General features: G+C 25.0%; 3 protein-coding genes across 8 annotated transcripts; 1 reads left to right on the forward strand and 2 right to left on the reverse strand.

The window, feature by feature from the left end:
- Positions 1 to 1,317: 1,317 nt before the first annotated feature.
- Positions 1,318 to 6,462, reverse strand: LOC126900371 (survival of motor neuron-related-splicing factor 30). 2 transcript variants are annotated; one of them, XM_050676037.1, is made up of 5 exons: positions 6,190 to 6,462; positions 3,047 to 3,173; positions 2,733 to 2,985; positions 2,095 to 2,227; positions 1,318 to 1,630 (listed from the first exon to the last, which is right to left on the reverse strand). In XM_050676037.1, the coding sequence occupies exons 1-5, from the start codon at positions 6,229 to 6,231 to the stop codon at positions 1,493 to 1,495; spliced, it is 693 nt and encodes a 230-aa protein (XP_050531994.1). In that variant the 5' UTR covers positions 6,232 to 6,462; the 3' UTR covers positions 1,318 to 1,492. The 2 variants fall into 2 exon arrangements, with proteins under 2 accessions (XP_050531994.1, XP_050531995.1); XM_050676038.1 differs by having other exon boundaries at positions 2,101 to 2,227; positions 6,190 to 6,458.
- Positions 6,463 to 6,767: 305 nt separating this feature from the next.
- LOC126900370 (zinc finger-containing ubiquitin peptidase 1-like) lies at positions 6,768 to 11,015 on the forward strand. 3 transcript variants are annotated; one of them, XM_050676035.1, is made up of 7 exons: positions 6,768 to 7,292; positions 7,417 to 7,537; positions 8,837 to 9,124; positions 9,572 to 9,956; positions 10,243 to 10,373; positions 10,435 to 10,646; positions 10,726 to 11,015. In XM_050676035.1, exons 1-7 carry the CDS (start codon positions 6,924 to 6,926, stop codon positions 10,726 to 10,728), a joined length of 1,509 nt encoding a protein of 502 aa, XP_050531992.1. In that variant the 5' UTR covers positions 6,768 to 6,923; the 3' UTR covers positions 10,729 to 11,015. The 3 variants fall into 3 exon arrangements, with proteins under 3 accessions (XP_050531992.1, XP_050531993.1, XP_050531991.1); XM_050676036.1 differs by having other exon boundaries at positions 8,837 to 9,088; positions 10,721 to 11,015; XM_050676034.1 differs by having other exon boundaries at positions 6,769 to 7,292; positions 10,721 to 11,015.
- Positions 11,016 to 15,449: 4,434 nt separating this feature from the next.
- On the reverse strand, positions 15,450 to 21,271 carry LOC126900924 (replication factor C subunit 1). 3 transcript variants are annotated; one of them, XM_050676959.1, is made up of 12 exons: positions 21,174 to 21,271; positions 20,156 to 20,392; positions 19,454 to 19,798; positions 19,168 to 19,396; positions 18,137 to 18,205; positions 17,401 to 17,768; positions 17,050 to 17,217; positions 16,610 to 16,761; positions 16,431 to 16,548; positions 16,216 to 16,361; positions 15,758 to 16,145; positions 15,450 to 15,675 (listed from the first exon to the last, which is right to left on the reverse strand). In XM_050676959.1, the coding sequence occupies exons 1-12, from the start codon at positions 21,204 to 21,206 to the stop codon at positions 15,571 to 15,573; spliced, it is 2,358 nt and encodes a 785-aa protein (XP_050532916.1). In that variant the 5' UTR covers positions 21,207 to 21,271; the 3' UTR covers positions 15,450 to 15,570. The 3 variants fall into 3 exon arrangements, with proteins under 3 accessions (XP_050532916.1, XP_050532917.1, XP_050532918.1); XM_050676960.1 differs by lacking the exon at positions 21,174 to 21,271 and adding an exon at positions 20,779 to 21,146; XM_050676961.1 differs by lacking the exon at positions 21,174 to 21,271 and adding an exon at positions 20,591 to 20,697.
- Positions 21,272 to 22,041: the final 770 nt, after the last annotated feature.

The following is a 22,041-nucleotide window of genomic DNA, read 5'->3' on the forward strand; positions in this document are numbered from 1 at the left end:
ACCAGATGACTAAGGTGCACAAGAAGTAAATCGTTACTCCAAATATCCCTATATTTGATATTGATAGTCTTCCAGGGAACCAACTACGCTCCATAAACATTACTTGAATTAAAATGATAAGAAATATAATAATAATAACAGCATAGGCGTTCTTAGTTTTTTTCTGGCATGGGTTTTGCTATGAATTTACTGCTCATTCCAAAATATAATATAATCTTCACTATATATTTATTTTCGTCATGGGGAGCGGTTTCTATACTTCATATCCCCCATGAATAATTAGTTGACATTAAATTAATTTGATGTTTTGCATTGAAATCAAAGATGTTGACGGTCGAAACGTATTTTACCTACGATATTGAATAAAAATGTACTTGTTTAACTAAGTCACCGTTGTTCCTCAGTTAAAGAATTAACCCCCTCCATCTTTTTTAAAATTATATAAATTTTTATATAAAAAATGGGGCGTGGTGCGGCGTAGTAAATCAATAAGTCTCTACCTTAATACTGTTTGGTACTGATTCCACGTTAAATAACCATACGGAAACTTAAACAGTAACACACACCTTGTCTCATATACTGACTTCCTCAGTCATTAAGAGATTGCTTCGGGTTGAAAACCTGTGTAAATACCTGTCAAATCGTAAGGTATAGCCGACCCCAAATAGTTGGGACAAAGGCCAAGACATATATTCTGACATAAAAACTGACAATATAACAGTTTTATTATTTTTACAAAAAAGCTTGAAAACGATAATTTAAACAATAATCAGTGGTACGGGTAATTAGATGGATGACCAATATTAAAAAAAACGGTAGCACAATGGTGTCGCGGCACAGTGTGGGTGTGTCATAAATTATATCTGACAATGATTAAAATCACTATCATAGGAAACGCTTCAATGCAAATCTGTGGATGTTAAATTTAAGAAATTGGTGGATTATTCCAAAATTAAAATTACCTTCTAATTCATTCATTATTCCTAATTAGTAGTTCTGTGATTTACACGTATAATATATATAATAAATATTGATCACTTGTGGCTAATATTATTTAAAATTAAAACTATACTAAACATATTATTAATTTAAATCTAAAAACCCAACACAGGGGGGTCGCGTTAAAGTAGAAACGTGGCATAGTTGGGTCAAATATAATGATTAAGCATATAATGCTATTGCATTATCAGAAAATTAGGCGATTATTTAATAAATTTATGCACAAGATTTGACACAACAAATTAATAATTAAAATTTCTGATACCTACAATGCAAGAGAAGATTTTTGAAAATACTTCTTGTAGCAAAACACAAACATTTAATAATATAGATAAATATTAGTCAATATATTGGTGCAAATTTACAAAAAAATTTAAAGGGAAATAATTAATATTAAACATTATGAAGTAGTTTTTTTTATCAATTTAACAAAATTATTACTGAGTGAAAAACTTAAATAGGTTTTTACAAATAATTAAATAATAGATTAGTCTTATTTCTTTCTTTTTTCTGCCATAGGAAAATCTGTCATACCTTTTCCTCCAAGACCACATGTTCCAATTCCAACACGCCCATTAACATTATCAGGTGATGCAAAAATACTTTTCTTTGGAATACCCTTTTTGACACCCTATAAAATATTTAAATAAAATAAATATTATTTATAAAAAATAATTTAATAAAGTGATGATTATTAAAATAAGATAAAATATAAAATTCAATAACTGTGTATTGTGTACATAAGACTTATAGAATAGATTCATATGACATTAAAACAAAATGAGTAAGATGTAAAGACAAACTAAAATAATAAGTTTTATTTTAAAAGTAGTATAAAGAGAGCACATTAAAATTGTGAAAAGCATGTTTTTTTTACATTATGTCATATTAAAACAAAACATTCTCCAAGATTTTATTTCTTGCATTTTAAGCACCTAATATTTAGTTTATAAAACATAAATTTTATCATCCAGTAATTTTACATAAATTAACAAATACTTAATGAATAAACAAATGAGAACATTTGGAGTAAAATAGATACACGGGGTAAAGTGACAATTTTATCCATTCAATCTATCAATTTAAAATTTTTACCTTTACCTTATTGGCAAATGCAAGCCATTTATTTTTTTCAACTTCTCTTTCTTCTTCTAATTGTTTAAATCTTTGTTGTTTTGCTAGTTTTCTCTTTTTTTGATATTCTCTATATTTGGCTATTGGTTGTTTTCTATATAAAAAAAAATATATTTGTTTTTATATTTTTAAACATGAATGATTTGTTAATGTTATGAAGAAAGACCATATGTCATAAAGTTAGATTTTCAAGCTAAAACTAAATAAAAATACAAATTTGAAGAAAAAAATGTTACAGTCACTTTAAGTTGTCATATATTTTATTATTTTATAGATGATTTATTTTAAATTAATTTTATATAAATTAGATTTAATATCAAAAAATCAAGGTATGATATAAAGATTCTGTATAGAGTTAAATATAAAAATACATGCTCTCTTCAAAAATACTGAGTTAAATGAATAAAAAATATTTTTAGATCAATAAATCCATAAGCAAAATCTTAATATGTTTTAATTAAAAAAAAAATTATTAATCAGATAATCTTCATCATTTAACCATCAATTATTGCAATGTTGTCATAGACCAATAAATATCCAAATTTATTAACAGGACTTTTTTCACCATAACATACACAATTTGAATGCAATTATTTTACTTGTGTTTCATTTCATTAGGATGAGCTCTTGGCAAATCTTTGATATAATCTAAGGTTGTTACAGCTGCAGATTTTTGTCCATCAATTAAGACAGCAACAGCTTCACCATCTATGGTTTCAATGGTACCTTCATAAAACTTTCCATCGTCTGCTAATTGTGCTAAACATCTATCCCCTGATTTCCATTCATCTTTAGTTTTTGATACTGATGGAAGTATATCTGGTTGATAAGATGATTCTTTTTTTGATTGCACTAAAATAAACACGCATAAACATTAAAGAATCGGTAATATTAGCAGGTTTTGTTGACTTACCAATTTCTTTTTTAGGTTGTACCTGAGTTTTTACAAGTTCAGTAGTTAATTCAATGACTTCCTCCAAATCAGTTTTTAGTTTTAAAAGTTCTGGATCATCTGGACTATTAGTTAAAGCAGCTTCTACCTATTTCATAAAAATGGACTATTAAAAATAAATAAATATTAACTAAATAAGTTAAAGATGAATTCCTAATTAGATCATCATTTTATATAATATTTGATGGCTGAAATTAAAAGACCACAGCTTGTCAGCCTGACCTTACCAGTGAGTAAATATGATAACATCCGGATGTGAAGTGTTCATCATGGATGATTCCTAAAAATTTCCGAAAGTCTTTTACAAAAGGTACTATAATCTCAACCAGGAGTATTTTTAATTAATACAGACCATGAGATTAATTGCTTTAACAATAAGCAATATAATGAAGAATTACAGTAAAAGTGATCCAATCTCCACTGCCTGACCAATTGGCTATTATGCTGATTAAACATAACTGAAGTTCATGACTTTAATGAACAGCAAATTTCCTCTACAATTTTATAAACCGGGAGAAATTAATTTTGTATACTACAAATTTAATATAGGAACCTAATTTATATACTACTTGATATACCTTGTTGAAGAGTCCACCAAGGATAAAGATGGCTCTACTTTTGCTCTCTGATACTGCATCTGTTTATTATTTAAAAAAATGTAGTTTGGAGATGATAAAATATATGTATATATGTACAATATAGGTTTCATTATTTCAAAAATAAAATACATATTACAGTACAAAAAAAATTGTGTTCACTTAAATTAGATTAGTCACCAAAAAAAACATATTAAGATCAATTAGGTTGAATTGATTTAAATTTTTAATGAGTGGTATAGTCTATTAACGAAAATTAAGTAATTGTGTAAAATTAAACATATAATTTGAAACAAATTTCATTAATATAACATACTACAAAAAATTAAAATTAATACCTCTATTAATAAATTCAGAATTATACTGCATTAAATTATATAGATATATTATTTTTTATAGAAAAATTACTGAAATCAGCAATAATATGTAAAATTATAATATCATATTTTATATTCAAAGTTATTATAATCATCCATTATTCTGGCAATAAATTAAAAATCTACTCAAAATTATACAATAACTATTTTAAAGAATTGTAGTAGTCAATTGATTTTTAGATATGTAATGCTTACTATTAAATAAATGCAAAATATAAAGATTAAAAAGACATTTGATCATCATAATACATAAAATAGCATAATAGTCTATTAAAATTTGCTAAGAAATAATAGATCTACAACTACTAAATAAACTATTTATTATTATTTAACTATTAAATTTAATCCTTCAGTGTTATTATTTATACTTGTTAAATTATAATGTCTAACATAGTTACCAGGAATTAACAAGCGCACATTAAAAGTGTATAAGATATTATGTGGAAAAAAAGTGGCATAGTAAGAGATTAGATTCAGTGACCCAATGTGTCTTAGAGACAAACTTTACCGCTAGGATATATAATTCAGATCCCAATACACTTATATATAAGTTGATAAAGTGATGTGTGACTGAGGTAAAGTTGGTATCATATCATGTCTATGTAATATTATAATCATAAATTAATTTTTGTAAGTTATTATTAATAAACATTGAATGTCAATTATACTCAGCTGATGAGTTTTTAATAATATCTTTGTTTTTCTTATTTATAACATAGAGACTATATAATTGGTTATTAAATTAATTTTGTACACCTTTCTTATTTAATGTGTTAACTATAAAAAAAAAGAAATTGTATAAGTTTAATATTTATAATCTTAAACATAATTGGGTTTTTATAAGCCATATTGCAAAATATGATAAATTGAAAAATTTTTAACAGAATATTTACGTCAATCCTTAAATAATAATAAAGACCTATCTTTATCAAGATGATTAAGTAACTACACAATATTTATACAATTTATAAATTAGTGGCAAAAAAAATAAAAATTAAATTTCTACAGTTTACAATATTTAAATGAATACTGCATTCCATAAATTTCACATTTGTTCAATCACAACTAGTTTCTGGGATAATTACTTTGTCATTTAAAAATTAATAGAAAATATAAAAATATTTTTATTTTTTTGAAACATCCCAAATTTTTTTATCATGTTATAAAATAGTTGCATGAAATTTGAGACTGCTGTGACAATTTTAACCTGTTTTTAGAGTTATAAAATTGATTTATCAATAATGCTCATTTATAAAAAATTCAAATATAAGAAAAATTAATTTTCAGTTTAACATATATAACTAGTTATGAGTTTATAACCATTAAATAGGTAATTTTATAAGGATTTTAAAAATATTATTTTTTGTTATAATAAGTAGTTAAAAACTGGCATAATTGCTGTTAATAGAAAAAACATGCATAATCCTTAAAATTTGGTTAAAATTGTTGTTTTTTTTTATAACACTGTTATNAGGATTTTAAAAATATTATTTTTTGTTATAATAAGTAGTTAAAAACTGGCATAATTGCTGTTAATAGAAAAAACATGCATAATTCTTAAAATTTGGTTAAAATTGTTGTTTTTTTTTATAACACTGTTATTTAAAAAAAGTAAATCCATGTTAAACAAATTGATATATATTGTTACGCTGATATGATGGTAAAATTAGATTTTATTTATTATCATTATTTATTCAATGATTTAACTAATTACACAATAAGAGCTAAAGAACAATAATCATGNATTTTATTTATTATCATTATTTATTCAATGATTTAACTAATTACACAATAAGAGCTAAAGAACTATAATTTTATGAAAAAATGTCTATAATTTTCAGATGTAACATCATACTATCTGTATTATATTCTTATTTTGAATCTGCAGCTAAATTCCAAATAGGATTCATCTAAATATTATTAACCGCAGTAATTTTTTGTTGTTGTTCTATGCAATCAATTAAAGCGTTATGATAATACATAACATTATTATACATGTTTATCTAAATGAAAATTAACAACTAACTAAATTATTAAATTAATTGTCACCATCATAGAAAGTACTTAATTAAAATATTTATTAAGTTGAACATTATAATAGAATTAATTTCTCTTAGAACGATTATTTTACCTGTTGTAGTTGAAGTTTGTAGTTAATAAGCTCGTCCGCCATAAGTTTTTTTGAGGTATAACTCTTATCAAGGAATAATATAATAAAAGTTCTACAAATTCAAATCGTTTAAATAGTATGGTATGCTTCACAATCAACATTCACAAAATCTGAATACATGAAATAACCCAACAAAACGTTATTGTTGAACTAGTATCCATTCACAAGACAAATAACTTGAAATTATTAAAAGATATGCTTTGAAAAATGCTATTTACTTGTTAATACTGATAATGTTTTTTTTTTTGTTTCCAAAATAATAATAACAACATGATTATCCAAAACATATGTTTACATATCAAAATAAATGTCGCCAACAGCGATTATTGAAATGAATGAGTAATAGTACTATTCTATTTTAAATAAACAATAAATCTTTTTAAATTTTAATCTTAATTTTTAAAAATTACTCATAAACTTTTTTTTAATTAACACTCAGCACTGCTATAATTGCTATCATTAAATACTCAAGGTTCATAAGTTGGTCAAAGTTACTTGTAATTGTCTATTGTTATCTAGACATCTGGTTTTCCACTATTGATAATTAAACTGAATGTACGAATATTGTACAATTACCGTAAGAAAGCTAATGGAATTTGTAATGTATTTCTGGCATTTTATGTGTCGTATTCAATTAAGACATCTAGCCTTAAATTGAATTTTTCGCTGTATTACTTTTAAAAGTTTGTAAAATAATGTCGTCAAGACCTAAAACTGTTTGTGAAATATGCGGTGAATCATTCTTGACAGAAAATAAATTATCAAATCACATAACAGAACGACACGTACATTCCTCCACAAATCCACCACATAGTGTTTGTTCATCATCCAAGCGTCGTAAATTAGATGACTCTGATATGAGATGTCCACTCTGTGATTATGTAGATCTGGATGCTGATCGTTTACAGCAACATGTTAATCGTATGCATTTTGATCCCGGCAGTCCAAGGAGACCTGGTACTGTAGACTTTCCATGTCCTATCTGCCCATTAGCTTTTGACCAGTGTGATCATTTAGAGACTCATATTAATGAAGAACATCATGATATTGTTAGCCCACAATTGGTAAGTATTATTTTTTCATCATAAAAATTTATGACATTTTTCAATTTCCTAATTTATTTAAAAATTTATTTGAATTATTGCAATAGTAATTTATTATTAATATTTGATATAAATTGTTACTCAGGATTCTGATAGTCAAAGGATACCATTACTTGAAAATATTAATGAAGGCTGTGTAATTTGTGGAATGAAAAACTTTGACAGTTTAAGAGACTTGGATGCACATATTGAACAACATTACAGAGGTATTTTATTTATAATTATAACATTTTTTCTCTAAGTGACCAATATGTTCAAAGTTTAAAAATTAATCTTTTTCATATGTATTAAATTCTGTTTTAAACTTAAATTTATATGAAAAATAACTTTATATTAATAAGTTTTATATGTGAATTTTGATCTTGGTAATGTATAACTTAAATAACATAAAGATCTAGACGTATTTTTACTATGTTATATATTAAATATTATGTTAGCTTATCGTAAAAAATAACATCATGATTTTCAAATGAAAAATAATAAAATACATTTCTTAGTATATATGAGCAACACAAATTTATATTATTGTAACAATAGATGAGAGAGACTTACAGTTAATGTACATAACTTGTTTATAATTGAATGGTTGTAGCCAAATTTTTACCTCACAATACTAAATTGCTATAAATATTTATTTGCTAAAAAAATTCCAAAAGTTTTTTTTTAAAAAAAAAGAACCAAAACTTTTGGGTATGCATTAATAATTTTAATGTGTCATAAGTCTTTAATTATTTCCTAATAAAGATTTGCCTGTAGCCTTTGTTGTATCTTGGAGAACTTGAAAATCTGAGTCTACCATAGTTCATGCTAAAAGTACATTTTAGTTAAACAATTTTCCAAAAAGAAATTTTTTTATAATAGCTTTTAACTCAAAATTCTGGGTTAACCACAACTTCATTGAATGATTTTGTCGTAACACAAAACATACAGTAAAGCGTACGAAGAAAATGATGAGGATGAGCCTACTGTCTAGGTATTTATGTGCGTGTTATAGTACAGTAGCCACCGAGCTCGGCTGACACTCCGGGTTAGCTATGGGTGTCGAAAGGTTGTTGTTATAGGAAGGGAATAAGGGTAACACCTAGGTATAAGGTGCAGACGAAATGCAAGACACAAGTATTTAGTTATTAGGAGAGGATAATGAAGTACGAGGTGCAAACGAAGTGCAAGTTTCAAACACTCTGAAATGTCAAGGTAGAGAGTAAGTAGGTTAAAAAGGAAACACAAAGACTTGACTTTATGTAGTAAGCCGGATAGCGACAACCGAGTACTGAGACTGACGGATGACACAAGGCACTGGAATCGACTGACCAAGATAGCCAGGTCTTTTGGGTTTTTATAATAATTTGGACTATTGCCAATTTAGCAATAAATGTTAATTGTTAATTGATCAATCTCAGGAAGCGGATGTGCTGTCTGTATTTTATTATAATAAATTCTCACAATAATGAAAACGTGACACCATCACAGTTATAAGCATAATAAAAATATAATATTATTTGTAGGTTCAACACCGCCCACTGACCATTTGCCTGATCAAGATCAACTATTAGCTAAACAACTAGAAAAACAAGAACGTGAACGAATGAAACAAAAAGAAAAAGAAGATTTTCAAAAATTACAAGCTGCTTATGGTATGGATAATAAAGGAAATTATAATCAGCAAACAATGGCTAATTTACAAGCAGCTGTTTCAAGTGGTGAAATGTCTGTTTATGATTACTATGAAAAGATGTACGAAATAAAAATTGCAGAAAGTAAGGGACTTGATACAGGTGCTTCTGCTACAAGAGGTATATCAATAAAATTTCCTATTTAGTTTTATTAAAACCTCAAAAAATATGCGAGTAATGTTTTGAATTACTTCTCTTTATTTTAAATAATATTTTGTTCAAATAAATAATCAAAAATACTGATATTAAAATAATTTTTTTACAAAATATTGCCAATATTTTACTTAATAACTTCAAGGTAATTTCACTTATTATGAAAAAATTATCACAAATATCTTTTAGTAACATTTAATTTCTGAATTAAGTTTAACTGACCATGGTAGATTACCAGATATTCATATTAACTTAGATAAATTTCAAAAACACTAGGATCTAATTTTATTTTATATAATGAAATCTAATATTTATGGAGTAAAAAAAAAAAATTTACAATAATTCATAGCCAACACTCAGATATTTATTATATGACTTGTTATATATTTACTTTTATTTAAAAAATTATGTTAGATTTGATTGAATATATTCGTCACTTCAGTATGGCATCTCCTAATGTAAATGAAGTACATTTGGCATCACCAACTGATCATTACAGATCAACTTATGGAGATAAAGGCTGGGGTTGTGGGTATAGAAATATGCAAATGTTGATGTCTAGTATGCTGTTACAATTGGATTATAATGAGCACATTTCACGAGTCTGGGAAGTAGAAAAAGGACCACTTCCACGATCTTGGATGCCATCCATTTCAAGGCTGCAACAACATTTGGAAAAATCTTGGAGCATGGGAATCGATGAACCTGGCAAAGAACAATTAGGGGGAACAGTATATAATACAAAAAAATGGATAGGTGCTACAGAAGTAGTAACAATGCTCACAGCTTTAAGAATTAAGTATGTTTATTTATTACCAAAAAATTTTAATTAGTACATATTTAAGCATTTTGGTTTAACGTGTCAAAAAAATCTTACTACTGTGTAATAAAATTTCTTTAATTTGGAAGTGCTTCATAAGGCACTTAAAATTTTTAAGTTCATTATTATTTTTATAAAAATAGAAAACGTTATATTAAATCAAGTTATAACAAAAAGATTAGTCAGTATTCATCCAAAGAGTTTTATTTATTTATTATATGTATAATATGAATAACTAACATAATAACAAATATTTCTCTTTTAGATCTCAAATAGTTGATTTCTATAAGCCCACTGGACCAAAAAACACCCATCCAGAAATGTTTCGATGGTTATACAAACATTTTAATGACAGAAGTAAAAAATATATACCTCCAGTTTACATTCAACACGATGGTATTTGATTTAACTGATTATAATTTTTAATGACTATTGTATAAAAACAATTTTGTTTTAGGTCATAGTCGAACAGTTGTTGGTGTTGAAAAATTATCAGATGGAACAATTTTATTGTTACTGTTAGATCCTAGTAATCATTATGATAAATTAAGGACTGAAAGTGGAATGAATACTATGGCACACATACGAAAATCTTTACATACTTTAAAATCTAAACAGTATCAACTAGTGACTGTCAGAGGAATAATGACAAATGATACAGATTTTGAAGTAATTTTAGTAACATCTTGCATATTTCTTACATTTTTTGTAGTGAATGACGACTTTACGTTATTATTTTTCAGAATAGTAAGTCTATAATATCTGATCGCATACCATAGCAACACGAGTATGAGAACTGTATGAGTGATAACTATTCATTAAAATGGAGTTGTAATATATATCCATAATTTTAACCACATAGTATATTTTAGTTTTTGTTATGTAAATACATGTTAAACTCTGTTGCATAAATTATAGGTTTTGTGCATGTGTGTGCTTTATATTTAACTATTAAGTTTTATGATATGTTAATATTTAACAAATTATTTAATCTAATGTTTAAACTTTAAAATAATAAAAATTACTATACACAATGAACTTCATTTTATTTCAATACTGCTTGACAATAAGAATAAAATATAATAAATATCCAATTTAATCAAAAACAATAGGAATTTAACTTTTATCTATAATTTAAAATCCAAATTTATATACATCAACAAAAATAATTCTAAAATATTTTTTTTTCATGTTCAAATATTAAATCCCATTTTCCTCATACATTCTTTATGAGCTTCAATTAAATGTTGACAATTTTCTTCACCATTTTCTAAAATACTAAAAAAAATAACATAATGTACTATATGAAAATTAAAATAATAACTTTCCTCAAATATTTTTAGTATTAAAGTCTATAATTCTAGTATTTATTAAAAAATATTCAATTGTAGTTGATACATTATTTTGAGGTAGAATAAATGATTTTCAATTATTACAAAACAATTTTTAATTTCATTATAGAATTTAATTGACTAGATATTAATGAGATCTAGACTTACTAACAACAAAAAGTTAAAACAAGAATAATGGAAAAACACTATATAACTAATCAATAGAAATTAAATTTCTTTACAAATCAACTTAATTCCTGAACCTCAAAAAAAGATAACATTATCTAGGTGGGCAAATAATTGCCTGTAAATATTAATTCCAATATTTATATCAAGATATTAAGGTATTTTAAATGTAGTGCATATTAAATAATATTACTAAAAAACCCAGCACAGTGGGGACGTGGCATAGTTGGATCCAGTATAGATTTAATCTTACAGTGATTAAAATCATTGCAAGATGAAACGCTTTGATGCAAATCTGTATATAATGTTTAATTCTAAGTAATTGGTGGATAATTACAAAAGCAACATCAACTATTTCCTTAATTATATCCAGATTAGTTATTCTTAAATTCAAAAATATAATATAAAATTATATATTATATAATTGTTATATTGAATTGTTTTCAAATTATTATTGATATTGATGTTTAATATGTTAAAAGTAATAATTTTTAACCTTCATTATTTCGTCCTTTAAAGAAAAGTTTATAATAAAAAAAAAATGAATTTATTACCATAACTTTTAGCTCAACTTTCAAGTATGAAATTAACATTATTAAATAAAAAAAATGAAATTGTTAAGATTAATATGCAATCAGGAAATTTTATAATTACTATTTACAGTAAATTTATCAGAAAAGTACAATTTTTTCTTACATTTTTATCGTAATAAATAACTTATATAGAAATAATAGTAATCATTTCTAATTAACTTTTGGTGTTTAAAAAAATTCTACAATGAAAATATTCAGAACTGGTAGTAGCACACACAAATAGAGTTAAAAAACTAATAAATTACAAAGTAAAATTATTTACTTTTGTAGTTGAATACTTTTATCGTATCAAATCTAATTCGACAATAAATACTTTAAAAATATTTTAATTGTTTGTATGGAATAAGCTGGTTAAGCTATTTTTTATTTGAATGAGGGATTCTTTTTCAATTATTAAGGGTAATATCTTCAACTAAATACAAATTGTAATTATTTAAAAAATGTAGGTTAAATGAAGGTTAAAAAAAATAAATCGTAGCCACAAAAAAAACCACATAATAAAATAATATTAAGAAATTTCTTCTTAAGAGGGGAGACTACAGTGGTGGGAACCTTGATATTTATTGAAGTTATTAAATCTAAACGAGATAAAAATCAAATTATTTCAAAATTTTTTTCTAACTAAAAAAAGATGCAAAATACTATTTGCCACAGGTGGATTCGAACCTCGTACCCTAAGTATGAAAGTGTTACTAATTCAGCAACTGTCCGTCGCTTTTGTCGGTTAATAAAATTAACAATTTAAGCTAATTCAAATTTAAAGTTACTTTTTGGACTTTAAAAAAGCAAAAAAATTTAAATAAGTTTAACTTCTTATATCTAATAAACTTTATTCTATGTCAATTAAATTATATAATATTCATGAAAGTCAATGTATTCCCCTTGTAAGATATTTTAAAATAAAATGAAATACAAAACCCAGAATTTAAACACAAAATAGGATATTTTGGAATACGATAGCCATTTTCACCAAGAAGAAAATCTATATTTCGATTTTTTTTTTTCATAGTACAGTATATAATATAAGGTTTAATTTAAGATTAAATAAAAGTGTTAATATTTCAGGAACATTTTCAAAAATTAAATTGAAAAAGCTTAACTTGTGTGCAAAAATTGCTTTTTTAAATCCCCCCTGTTAGCAGGTTAAGTGTTAGTTTTTAAAAAAATAATATTAAATGAAAGAAAAATATTTAAAGTTTCCAATAAAAAAAACATTATGTTGATTTGTTAATTTAATTAAGTTATTGATGTTTTAAGAAAAAAAAGTGAAAAAAATGACAAAATTTACGAATTTTAAAAATTGTAATTTTATTGTAGATTTCCCCATTTGCGGGGAACGAGGGAAATTTTTTCAATTTTTATGGATAATATCTTCGACTAGATACAATTTGTGATCTTTTGACATATCGTTGAAAGAAATCGGTTCGGTGAGAGCTGAGAAAAAGTAGCAACAGGCATAAAAAAAAAAAAAAATCATGGTAAAATTAACCTTCTCAATTTCGCATCGAAGATAATAACTCATTAATTAGTAATATTAATTAATAAAAACTAATAAACACATTAATAAAATTCAAGTTTAGTACAATTAAACAGAATCTAATCATTATTGATTGATTATACTAGATCAAAAAAATAATTTTATTAAAAAACATTTTCTCGATTTAGTACATATGACAATTATTACCATGCGTCCCTTATCTTTTTAGTCTCTGGACATGCACAGCAAGGTTTTAATTTCTTAGGCTGTTCAGTTGTAGATGATTTTTCTTCTGCTTTAACAACTGATGACATGATTGCACTTTATATAAGTTTCAATTATATAAGATAATTCGTAAGAAGAATTATTAAGTTCATAAAATTTTTTCAACGCGGTTGATAGTATCAATTCCTATCAGTGTTAAAATTATAAGACTTCAATAAATTATATACAGTATGACCACTGTATATAATTTTGAAGCAATATTATTTTTTATTTGAAAACATTTACTCTGAGAAAATTCTTACCCAACCAAATCGATTAAAATAAAATGATTTAAATCAAATGTCTTTAAACATATACTTCAGCACAAGTGTATGAAATTAGACATACAATTGTGAAGTGTTTATACGCGCAAATGAAAAGAATAGATCTGGTTATTACGAACGTAATAGTAAATTAACCATTGAAGTAGTAAATTATGGGAAACTACACCACATTTAAATATTCTTCCAAGCTGTAATCTTCAGATTTCCAACGACAATTTTTGTTGATCATTTTAGTTTAATTGCTAAATAGTTTTATATAGTGGGTCAAAAGTCTCCATACACCGATGTCAAACTTTTTTAACAACATAAAATAGCGACTCAAAAGTCGAAGAATGCCATATTTGTAACACACAATTTTCCATAAACATAAAAATATTTGTTTAAAAAAATTGAAGCATATATATTAATTAGTTTACTTTATACATATATATATATAAACAATTTTAGAAAAATAATAGCCAAAAAGTTTCCATACAAATAAGTAAACAAATTAGTATATATGCTTCATCTTTCTAAAAACCAATATTAATATGTTTCTGAGTAAATGTGTATTATAAATATGAAGTTATTTAACTTTTGAATCGCTATTTTATGTTGTTGAAAAAGTTTGGCATCTGTGTACGGAGACTTTTTCGACCCACTGTATGTTAACCTCTTCAGAAGTATAGAACAAGATTAGTTCAAAACAATATGTCAGAAATACCTGACAAATAAAAGATTATAAGCTTTTATTTAAATTTATTAGATCTTATCATATACTATCATTAAAAATTACATAATTTTTGAGTCATTTCATATAATAATTATTCTTAATAACATGCCCTAAAAATATTAATCTTAAGATAATTAATATATTAATAACCTTTAAACAGGGTGAAGTAGAGTAAATGTAAATAAACAAATAGGATAAATGTAAATTCATTTTTTCTAAGAATATTTAACAATGATTTTTTAGGCTGAAAAGTTCTTTTTATAGTTACAAGTAAATTAAAATTATATGTACATTTACTTAAATATTATATCTATATCTATATTATATATATATAGATAATTAGAAAAAAAACATAGTAATACATATTACTAGTAAACGATTCAAAAAAACCTAATCAAATAGAGATAATTTATGCTCCATTTGATTTTGATTTTTTTTTTTAAATAAATTAATGAATATGAATTCTTTAAATATTGTTTTTTTTAGAATAAGCAAAACATAAATAAAAAGTTTATATTTATTTATACAAATTTACCAATGCACAACACTCTTTAACATAGACTTCATTATTTACTCATGGTAGTTTTATACTTTGTCTTGGATTATCATAATTACAATACAAAAATTAACCATCTATTAATCTTTTTATTGTAAAAAAAAAATGTAATATATATTATGAAAAAATTAAGGTGAATATGTTATACTAAAGAAACAATAATGTTTTAATCACAAAAATTTAAGTTTAACTACTTTTTTTTCCTTCCAGCACCTCCACTTCTTCCTTTACTTGTTCCTTGGGTTTTTGATGTTGGTGGTGATGAAGAACCTTTTTTGGTAGGCTTCTTTTTTATCTAAACAAAAATGAATTTTTTTAAAATTCAAGTGAATTAAAGTTTATCTAGTATTTATAAAAATTAAATGAAATTTTATTACTGAAATCATTGTGTCATTTTGAATATCATCATCTTCTTCCTCGCTTACTATTTCTATAGTATCTTCATCATCTAATAAACCTTCCTGATCATCTGTGATTGTTGCTTTTTTTTTTCTGCTAGCATGGAAAGTTACACAAGATTTATTGTATGCTCTGGTAAAAGCACTTTTTACTTTTGCAGGAATGTCTGACATTGGATCTTTAGAACCTGGCCATGTAGTCAATTCATTTAATGATTCTAAGTCTTCTTTTGATAGTTGGTAGTACTGCATAAAATCAAGAGCTTCCTGAACACCATCTGTTAATTTTTCTTGAAGAGGTCTAAGAATTGAATTTCTTAATGTAGTTAGGTAGTCAAGGTTTATTGCTTCTTTGCTAGCAGACAACCTAAAAATAATTACAATAGGCTTCTATCCAGTCTTTAATCACTAAATGAAAAAATTATTATAAAAAGTACCTTATTCTTGTATGAATTTGTACTTCTTGCAATAACCTATTCATTTTATTTCCTTTTGAAAACTTTCCTAACCATGCGGGGAAATTTATTTGTTTACTTATATGACCTTTTAAAAATTCACCAGGACAATAACTACAAAAAATTGCCTATTTGATACAAAAAAAAATGTTTTTATAAAAAATAGAGCTAAATAGTTATACAAGCCAGATACTAACTTGAGCTGGAAGTAAACTCCAATTATTGGAAGATCTTATTTTAGCACTAACTATGTCACCATAACTAATACTATCAGCAGCTAATGAATATCTTTCAAATTTCTTCCATTTTGGTCCTCTGGAAAATATAAACTTATATTATATTAAATAAATTTAACAAAAAAAAAAAATTATATTACTCGACATCATGTGGTATCACAGACAAGTAGTTCTCTTGAACAAATAATGGAGAAATGTTGTAATCATAAAAAAATAAATCACATTTGTCATTAATACTCATAGTTTTGTGTTCTTCAGAAGAAAAAACTTTTCTTACTACATCCCATGGACCCTGTTAACAAATTTTGATGTTACTAAAATTTTTACATTTTTATACATTTGATTTTTTTATGCATACAAATTCGCTTAATATTAACAGTAGATAATAAAGATTTATACTAAAACTAATAAAAAAAATTAATTTTTCAATATTTTTTACAAGTTCTATTTTTAAAAAGATTAAGGTTATATAATAGTAGTGTTAGATTTTAAAATTAACAGATGCCTTTTCTTATGTAAACCTCTTAGTTAATCTGTCTAAGATTTTTTTGTAAAATATCAAATTTATAATAATACATACCATTTTTACATATTTTTTGTTAATATTTAAATTATCTTTTCCAGCTGCAATAATTGACAAATGATTAAGAGTAAGCCTGATATCATTGTCGGTACTCGCTATAATTGATGACAATATTTCTGGAGAAATTTTTAATTTTTCCTTAAAGCAAACAGACATCATAGATGCCTGAAATAAAATAAAAATAAACTAATATAATAATTATATTAGTTACTATAATTATACTATAATTATTATAGTTTCATAAAATTTATAATCAATCATAATAAAAAAAAACTAAGACAAGTTCAAATAATGATTTTTTTTTTATCCATAATTAGTAACAATATTACTACAACTACATAATTTTACCTTAATTTGTTCAAGTCTTGGTTTATGAAATCTTAAATCGAAGCAATAGTTGGCTAAAGTTCGAATTTTCGGGTGATTTCGATCATTACACATACATATGATAGGACATTTAGAATTTTTTATTAATAATACTAGTTCTTGAACACCACCTCTATCTTCATTACCAGCCATGCCATCAACTTCATCCATTAAAAGTGCATGTTTCTTAGTTACTGATTTCCCTCCCAAATAAGGGCTCAATGAAGTAGAAGATAAAAGCTCAGATACATTATTTTGCAACTGTTTTTTGGAACGAGTATCGGAAGCATTAAACTCAACAATGTCAAAACCTAATTCTTTGCATACTAAATGTGCTGTAGTAGTTTTCCCTAAAATTTGAAATCATTTAAACATTAATAAAACTAACTAGTGAAATTTAAAAAAAAACCATGAATTTGTAGCAGATATTTGGCTATAATGTAACAAATTCTTATTATGTAAATATAGTTTACAGGTAAGAAAAAAAAATTTTATTTCATTTTAAAAACTAAAATGAATGTATACAACTTTTTATACATTTTTGAAAGCTCTAAAAAATAAATAAATATATAATAGGAAAAAAAATTATGACTATAAAGAAACATTACTAATTTAAATCAACTATAACTAAAAACTTATTATTTTATTAAAAGCCTTTAAAATAAAAGAAATTAAAATACTATTTTACTTTAATATATTCAAAAATATTAAAACATACCAACACCCGGTGAACCAGAGAGTAAAGCTGCTTTGAAAAATGAACCATCATCATCTTTAGCCCAAGGACCTAAAAACAAAAAAAATCTTTGTAAGAATGAAAAATAAATAATTATTTAATTTATTAGTAAAAGAGAAATGTATGTTTTTATTTATTTAGGTAGTTTTATTTATGATTCAATGATTTCAAAATATTTTTATTTAACTCTACAGTTATAAAACATCCAAAAATGTTAACAGTTGTATTATATGTTTGTATAAAAAATAAATATCTTGATTAATAAAAAATGTGAACTTAAGTCTATTTTATTCTTAACCACTATCAAAAAAACCCAGCACAGGTGGGATGCTGTATAATTGGAACAACTATAGATGTTTGACAATGATAATCACTATCAGAAAAAACACTTAGATGCAAATCTAATTAATTTTTCTAAAAACTCCTAAAAATTAACTCCAGTTCCTTAATTATATTCTTATTACAAGTTTTGTAATTTATAAGTATAATATAGGAATTAATACTTATTATAGCAATTAAATTTAGTATTATACTGACATTAAATATTTTGTATTTTAATTTTCAGAAAAATTATAAAAAACTATTAAGTACTTGTATAATTTGTTACCTCTATGTGAGAATTGATTAAAAAAGAAAGAAATTCAAATTTCTTAATTCTATTATTTTCACCTTTGTTAGTTAATTATTATTTCAGTCATGAAATCAAAAATTAAATTTATCATAAAAATTTGAGATTATTTTTAACTGTACATTTGCATTATTTCTCAAATAAACAGTTCAATTTTTAAATTGGTAATTTTCTTATTTATCAGTTTTATGTTGAAAAACTGTCATTAAAGTGAAAGTAATATTCAAATTAAAATCAATTATTAAATCATATACATTTTTCTATTAGTTAAATATTTCTTTAATTATAAAAATATTATGAAAATTTACACTTGAACTTATTTAATACATGATTTTAATATTATTAATCTTTTTAAATTTACAGATTTATTCTTGTTTAAACTTACTCGGTCTAGTTAGTTTTTTTGTAACACCTACGCCATGATTAGTATACCAGACTTTTAACCACTTGAGTAATTTATTGACATTACTTTTATCTCCAGTTTGACCAATAATTTGTTTTAATGATATAGGTTTATACTTATCTACCCAAAGTTTAGTTTCAACTGATTCAGGTATATTAGAAGATACACTACTACTTGATGATTGTACAGAATCAGTACCATATCCACTTTCCTATAATTCAAATGTAATGAATTAAAAAAAAAAAAAATTACACAATATTTTACTAACTTGAGAATCTGAATTCAGACCTCCGTGTTTAAACTTTTTGTTTTCAGGTGTAGTTAATGGAGAAATTTTTCTTTTTGAATTAGATTTGACATGGCTACATGAATCAAGTGTAGGTGATTTGATTTTATTGGACGATACTATTTTATCACTTTTAGAATCAATGTTTATTTGGTGTTCTTTTAAATTTTGTGACACTGATGAGGATTTTAATTTCTGAGGTGAAATTTGAAGTTCTTTTGTCATTGGAGACTTTGAATGGGATAATAGAAGTTCATTTACTTTTGTAGTAATTTCCGCATTTAACACATTACCATTAGATTTGCTTTCATTTTGCAATTGATTTACCTATAAATAAAAAATATATTTATAACTTACTTAATAAACATAAAATTGAAATTAATTTTAATCAATAAGAGTAAAACATTAACCAAATTTTTATGTACAACATACATAATAAAAATGTTCACTACCCTTATATATTCACAAGGAATATTTAACTCATTTAAGGGAAAACATTTCAGAAAGATTGAAGCAAAAAGTATTCAATGGAAAAATAATTTATTATGGAAATAAAATTTAGAAAATATTGGCTTCATTTTATAATAATATGTAAACTGATACCCTTGCAAATGGATTACAATATTAAAAAATATATTATTTTTATTAACACTTTACTATTTTAATAAAAAATATAAAAAGAACCATTTTGGAAGATGTTTGTTTAACTGGCTCATTCCCAAATATGTCTTCTAATTTAAGACTTTTTTCAGTATGTTTATTCAAATTGCAATTATTTGAAGTAGGAACTATTTCATCTTCTTCGTCACTGGATAAAACATGACGTTTTCTACTTTTTTTCTTTTGATCTTTTGTAATATCTACTTTTTCTTTGGTACTTGGATTATTTCTTGCATCTTTCATAAAGAATGATCTAATATCCTAAAAATTTAATCATAACTAATTGAATTTGAAATACTAAATTTGATTTTAAATAAGTAACCACACAATAAACAATATTGTACAATTAAAAAAAATGATACAATATGTTGAATTTAGAAATAATACTTCAAAATATTTGGTATAAAATTTTGTAGCTCATATTTCTTTGAAATAAACAATACAAGTTTTATAATTCACCCATCAGTTCAGTTTAAGTTCCAAATAATTTTAAGAAAATTTGTTCAACCCATTGTATTATGATGATTTTACACAAACATTTACTAGTAATAGGGTTTCCCAAATTTTTATTCTTATAAGTGAAATAGACAAAAACATAAAAAATAACACAAATATAATGCAAGATATTATCACTTAATTTCACTTACTCGCGACATAGTTTAAATGGATCGCAATATAGGATTTGTCATAAAAACAATAATAAAAAAAGAAACATACACAGTTAAATAATCTACTTGTTAACTTTAATAATGAATGAAATAAATATTTATTACAAATACATAAAAACACAATTTACACATTAATTATTCAAATTTTTTTGTTATTCACAATAACCAGATCTGACCGCCAAAATTTACACTATTTTCAAATTTGAAATATTCACATTTTAACCTCAAAATTTCGTATCAGTGTTTTTCATAGATAATAAATACATAAAAAAAGATAATAATTATTTTGTTATTTGTGTATAAATACATTTATTTATATGTATACGGCGTTATTATTTTAACTATAACCACGATTATAGATAAAGTTACTCAACGAAACGTATTTTGTGAAATCCAAGTGTCACCATTCTCGTGCGAGTTTTACATCTAGCACTTCAAGCGAGAATTTACTAAAATATTTAGTTAGCCGCTTAGTGCAATACATGATATAAGTTTTAGTAAATGTTGACGGGATCGTTATTGATGATATTTGATAAGTTATGAGTATGAAGTTAGCAATTTCTAATCAGATACAAGCAGTGGTTACCATCTTATATTGCCTACCAACAAGGCTAAAAAGGGCCACTATTCCAAAATTTTTTTTAACACGCTTATATTAGTTTCACCTGTATGTATGTATGTATGTATGTATGTATGTATGTTTGTAACTCTCCAAACAACACGCGTTATCGCATATTCCGTCGTCTAGACTAGACTGTCATAACGCATTCACCTCACCCCATGTCTCGTTCACCTCACGACGACAACACTATTCCTGTATAAATTTATTTTTGGTTATCGTACCCGTACACGCGTGCTTGTCATCAATATTATATATATATAAACAAATTTTTATTTTGACTGACCAATACCGCCCGCGTCTAATGCGCCTTACGTATATATATTTATATATTCCTACCACCGTTTATACCTCAGGTATAACGTTAGTCCGACCCGCCCGCCCACAAAATACGGTTATACCTAGTGCATGATACGTTTACGTACTTAAGTTGCATTATTTGTATATATATTCTAATTACTATTAAAATTTATATATTAACACGATTTATTCTAATAAAGAGATATAAAGTATTCATTCCGATTACGAGGGATGATTCCCGTATCGTCATTTTTCGTCACTACCTCCATGTTCCGGGAGTGGGTAATTTACGCGCCTGCTGCTTTCCTTGGATGTGGTAGCCG

This window comes from Daktulosphaira vitifoliae, unplaced genomic scaffold, assembly GCF_025091365.1.
Source record: "Daktulosphaira vitifoliae isolate Bord-2020 unplaced genomic scaffold, ASM2509136v1 Scaffold_3, whole genome shotgun sequence".
Lineage (NCBI taxonomy): Eukaryota > Metazoa > Arthropoda > Insecta > Hemiptera > Phylloxeridae > Daktulosphaira > Daktulosphaira vitifoliae.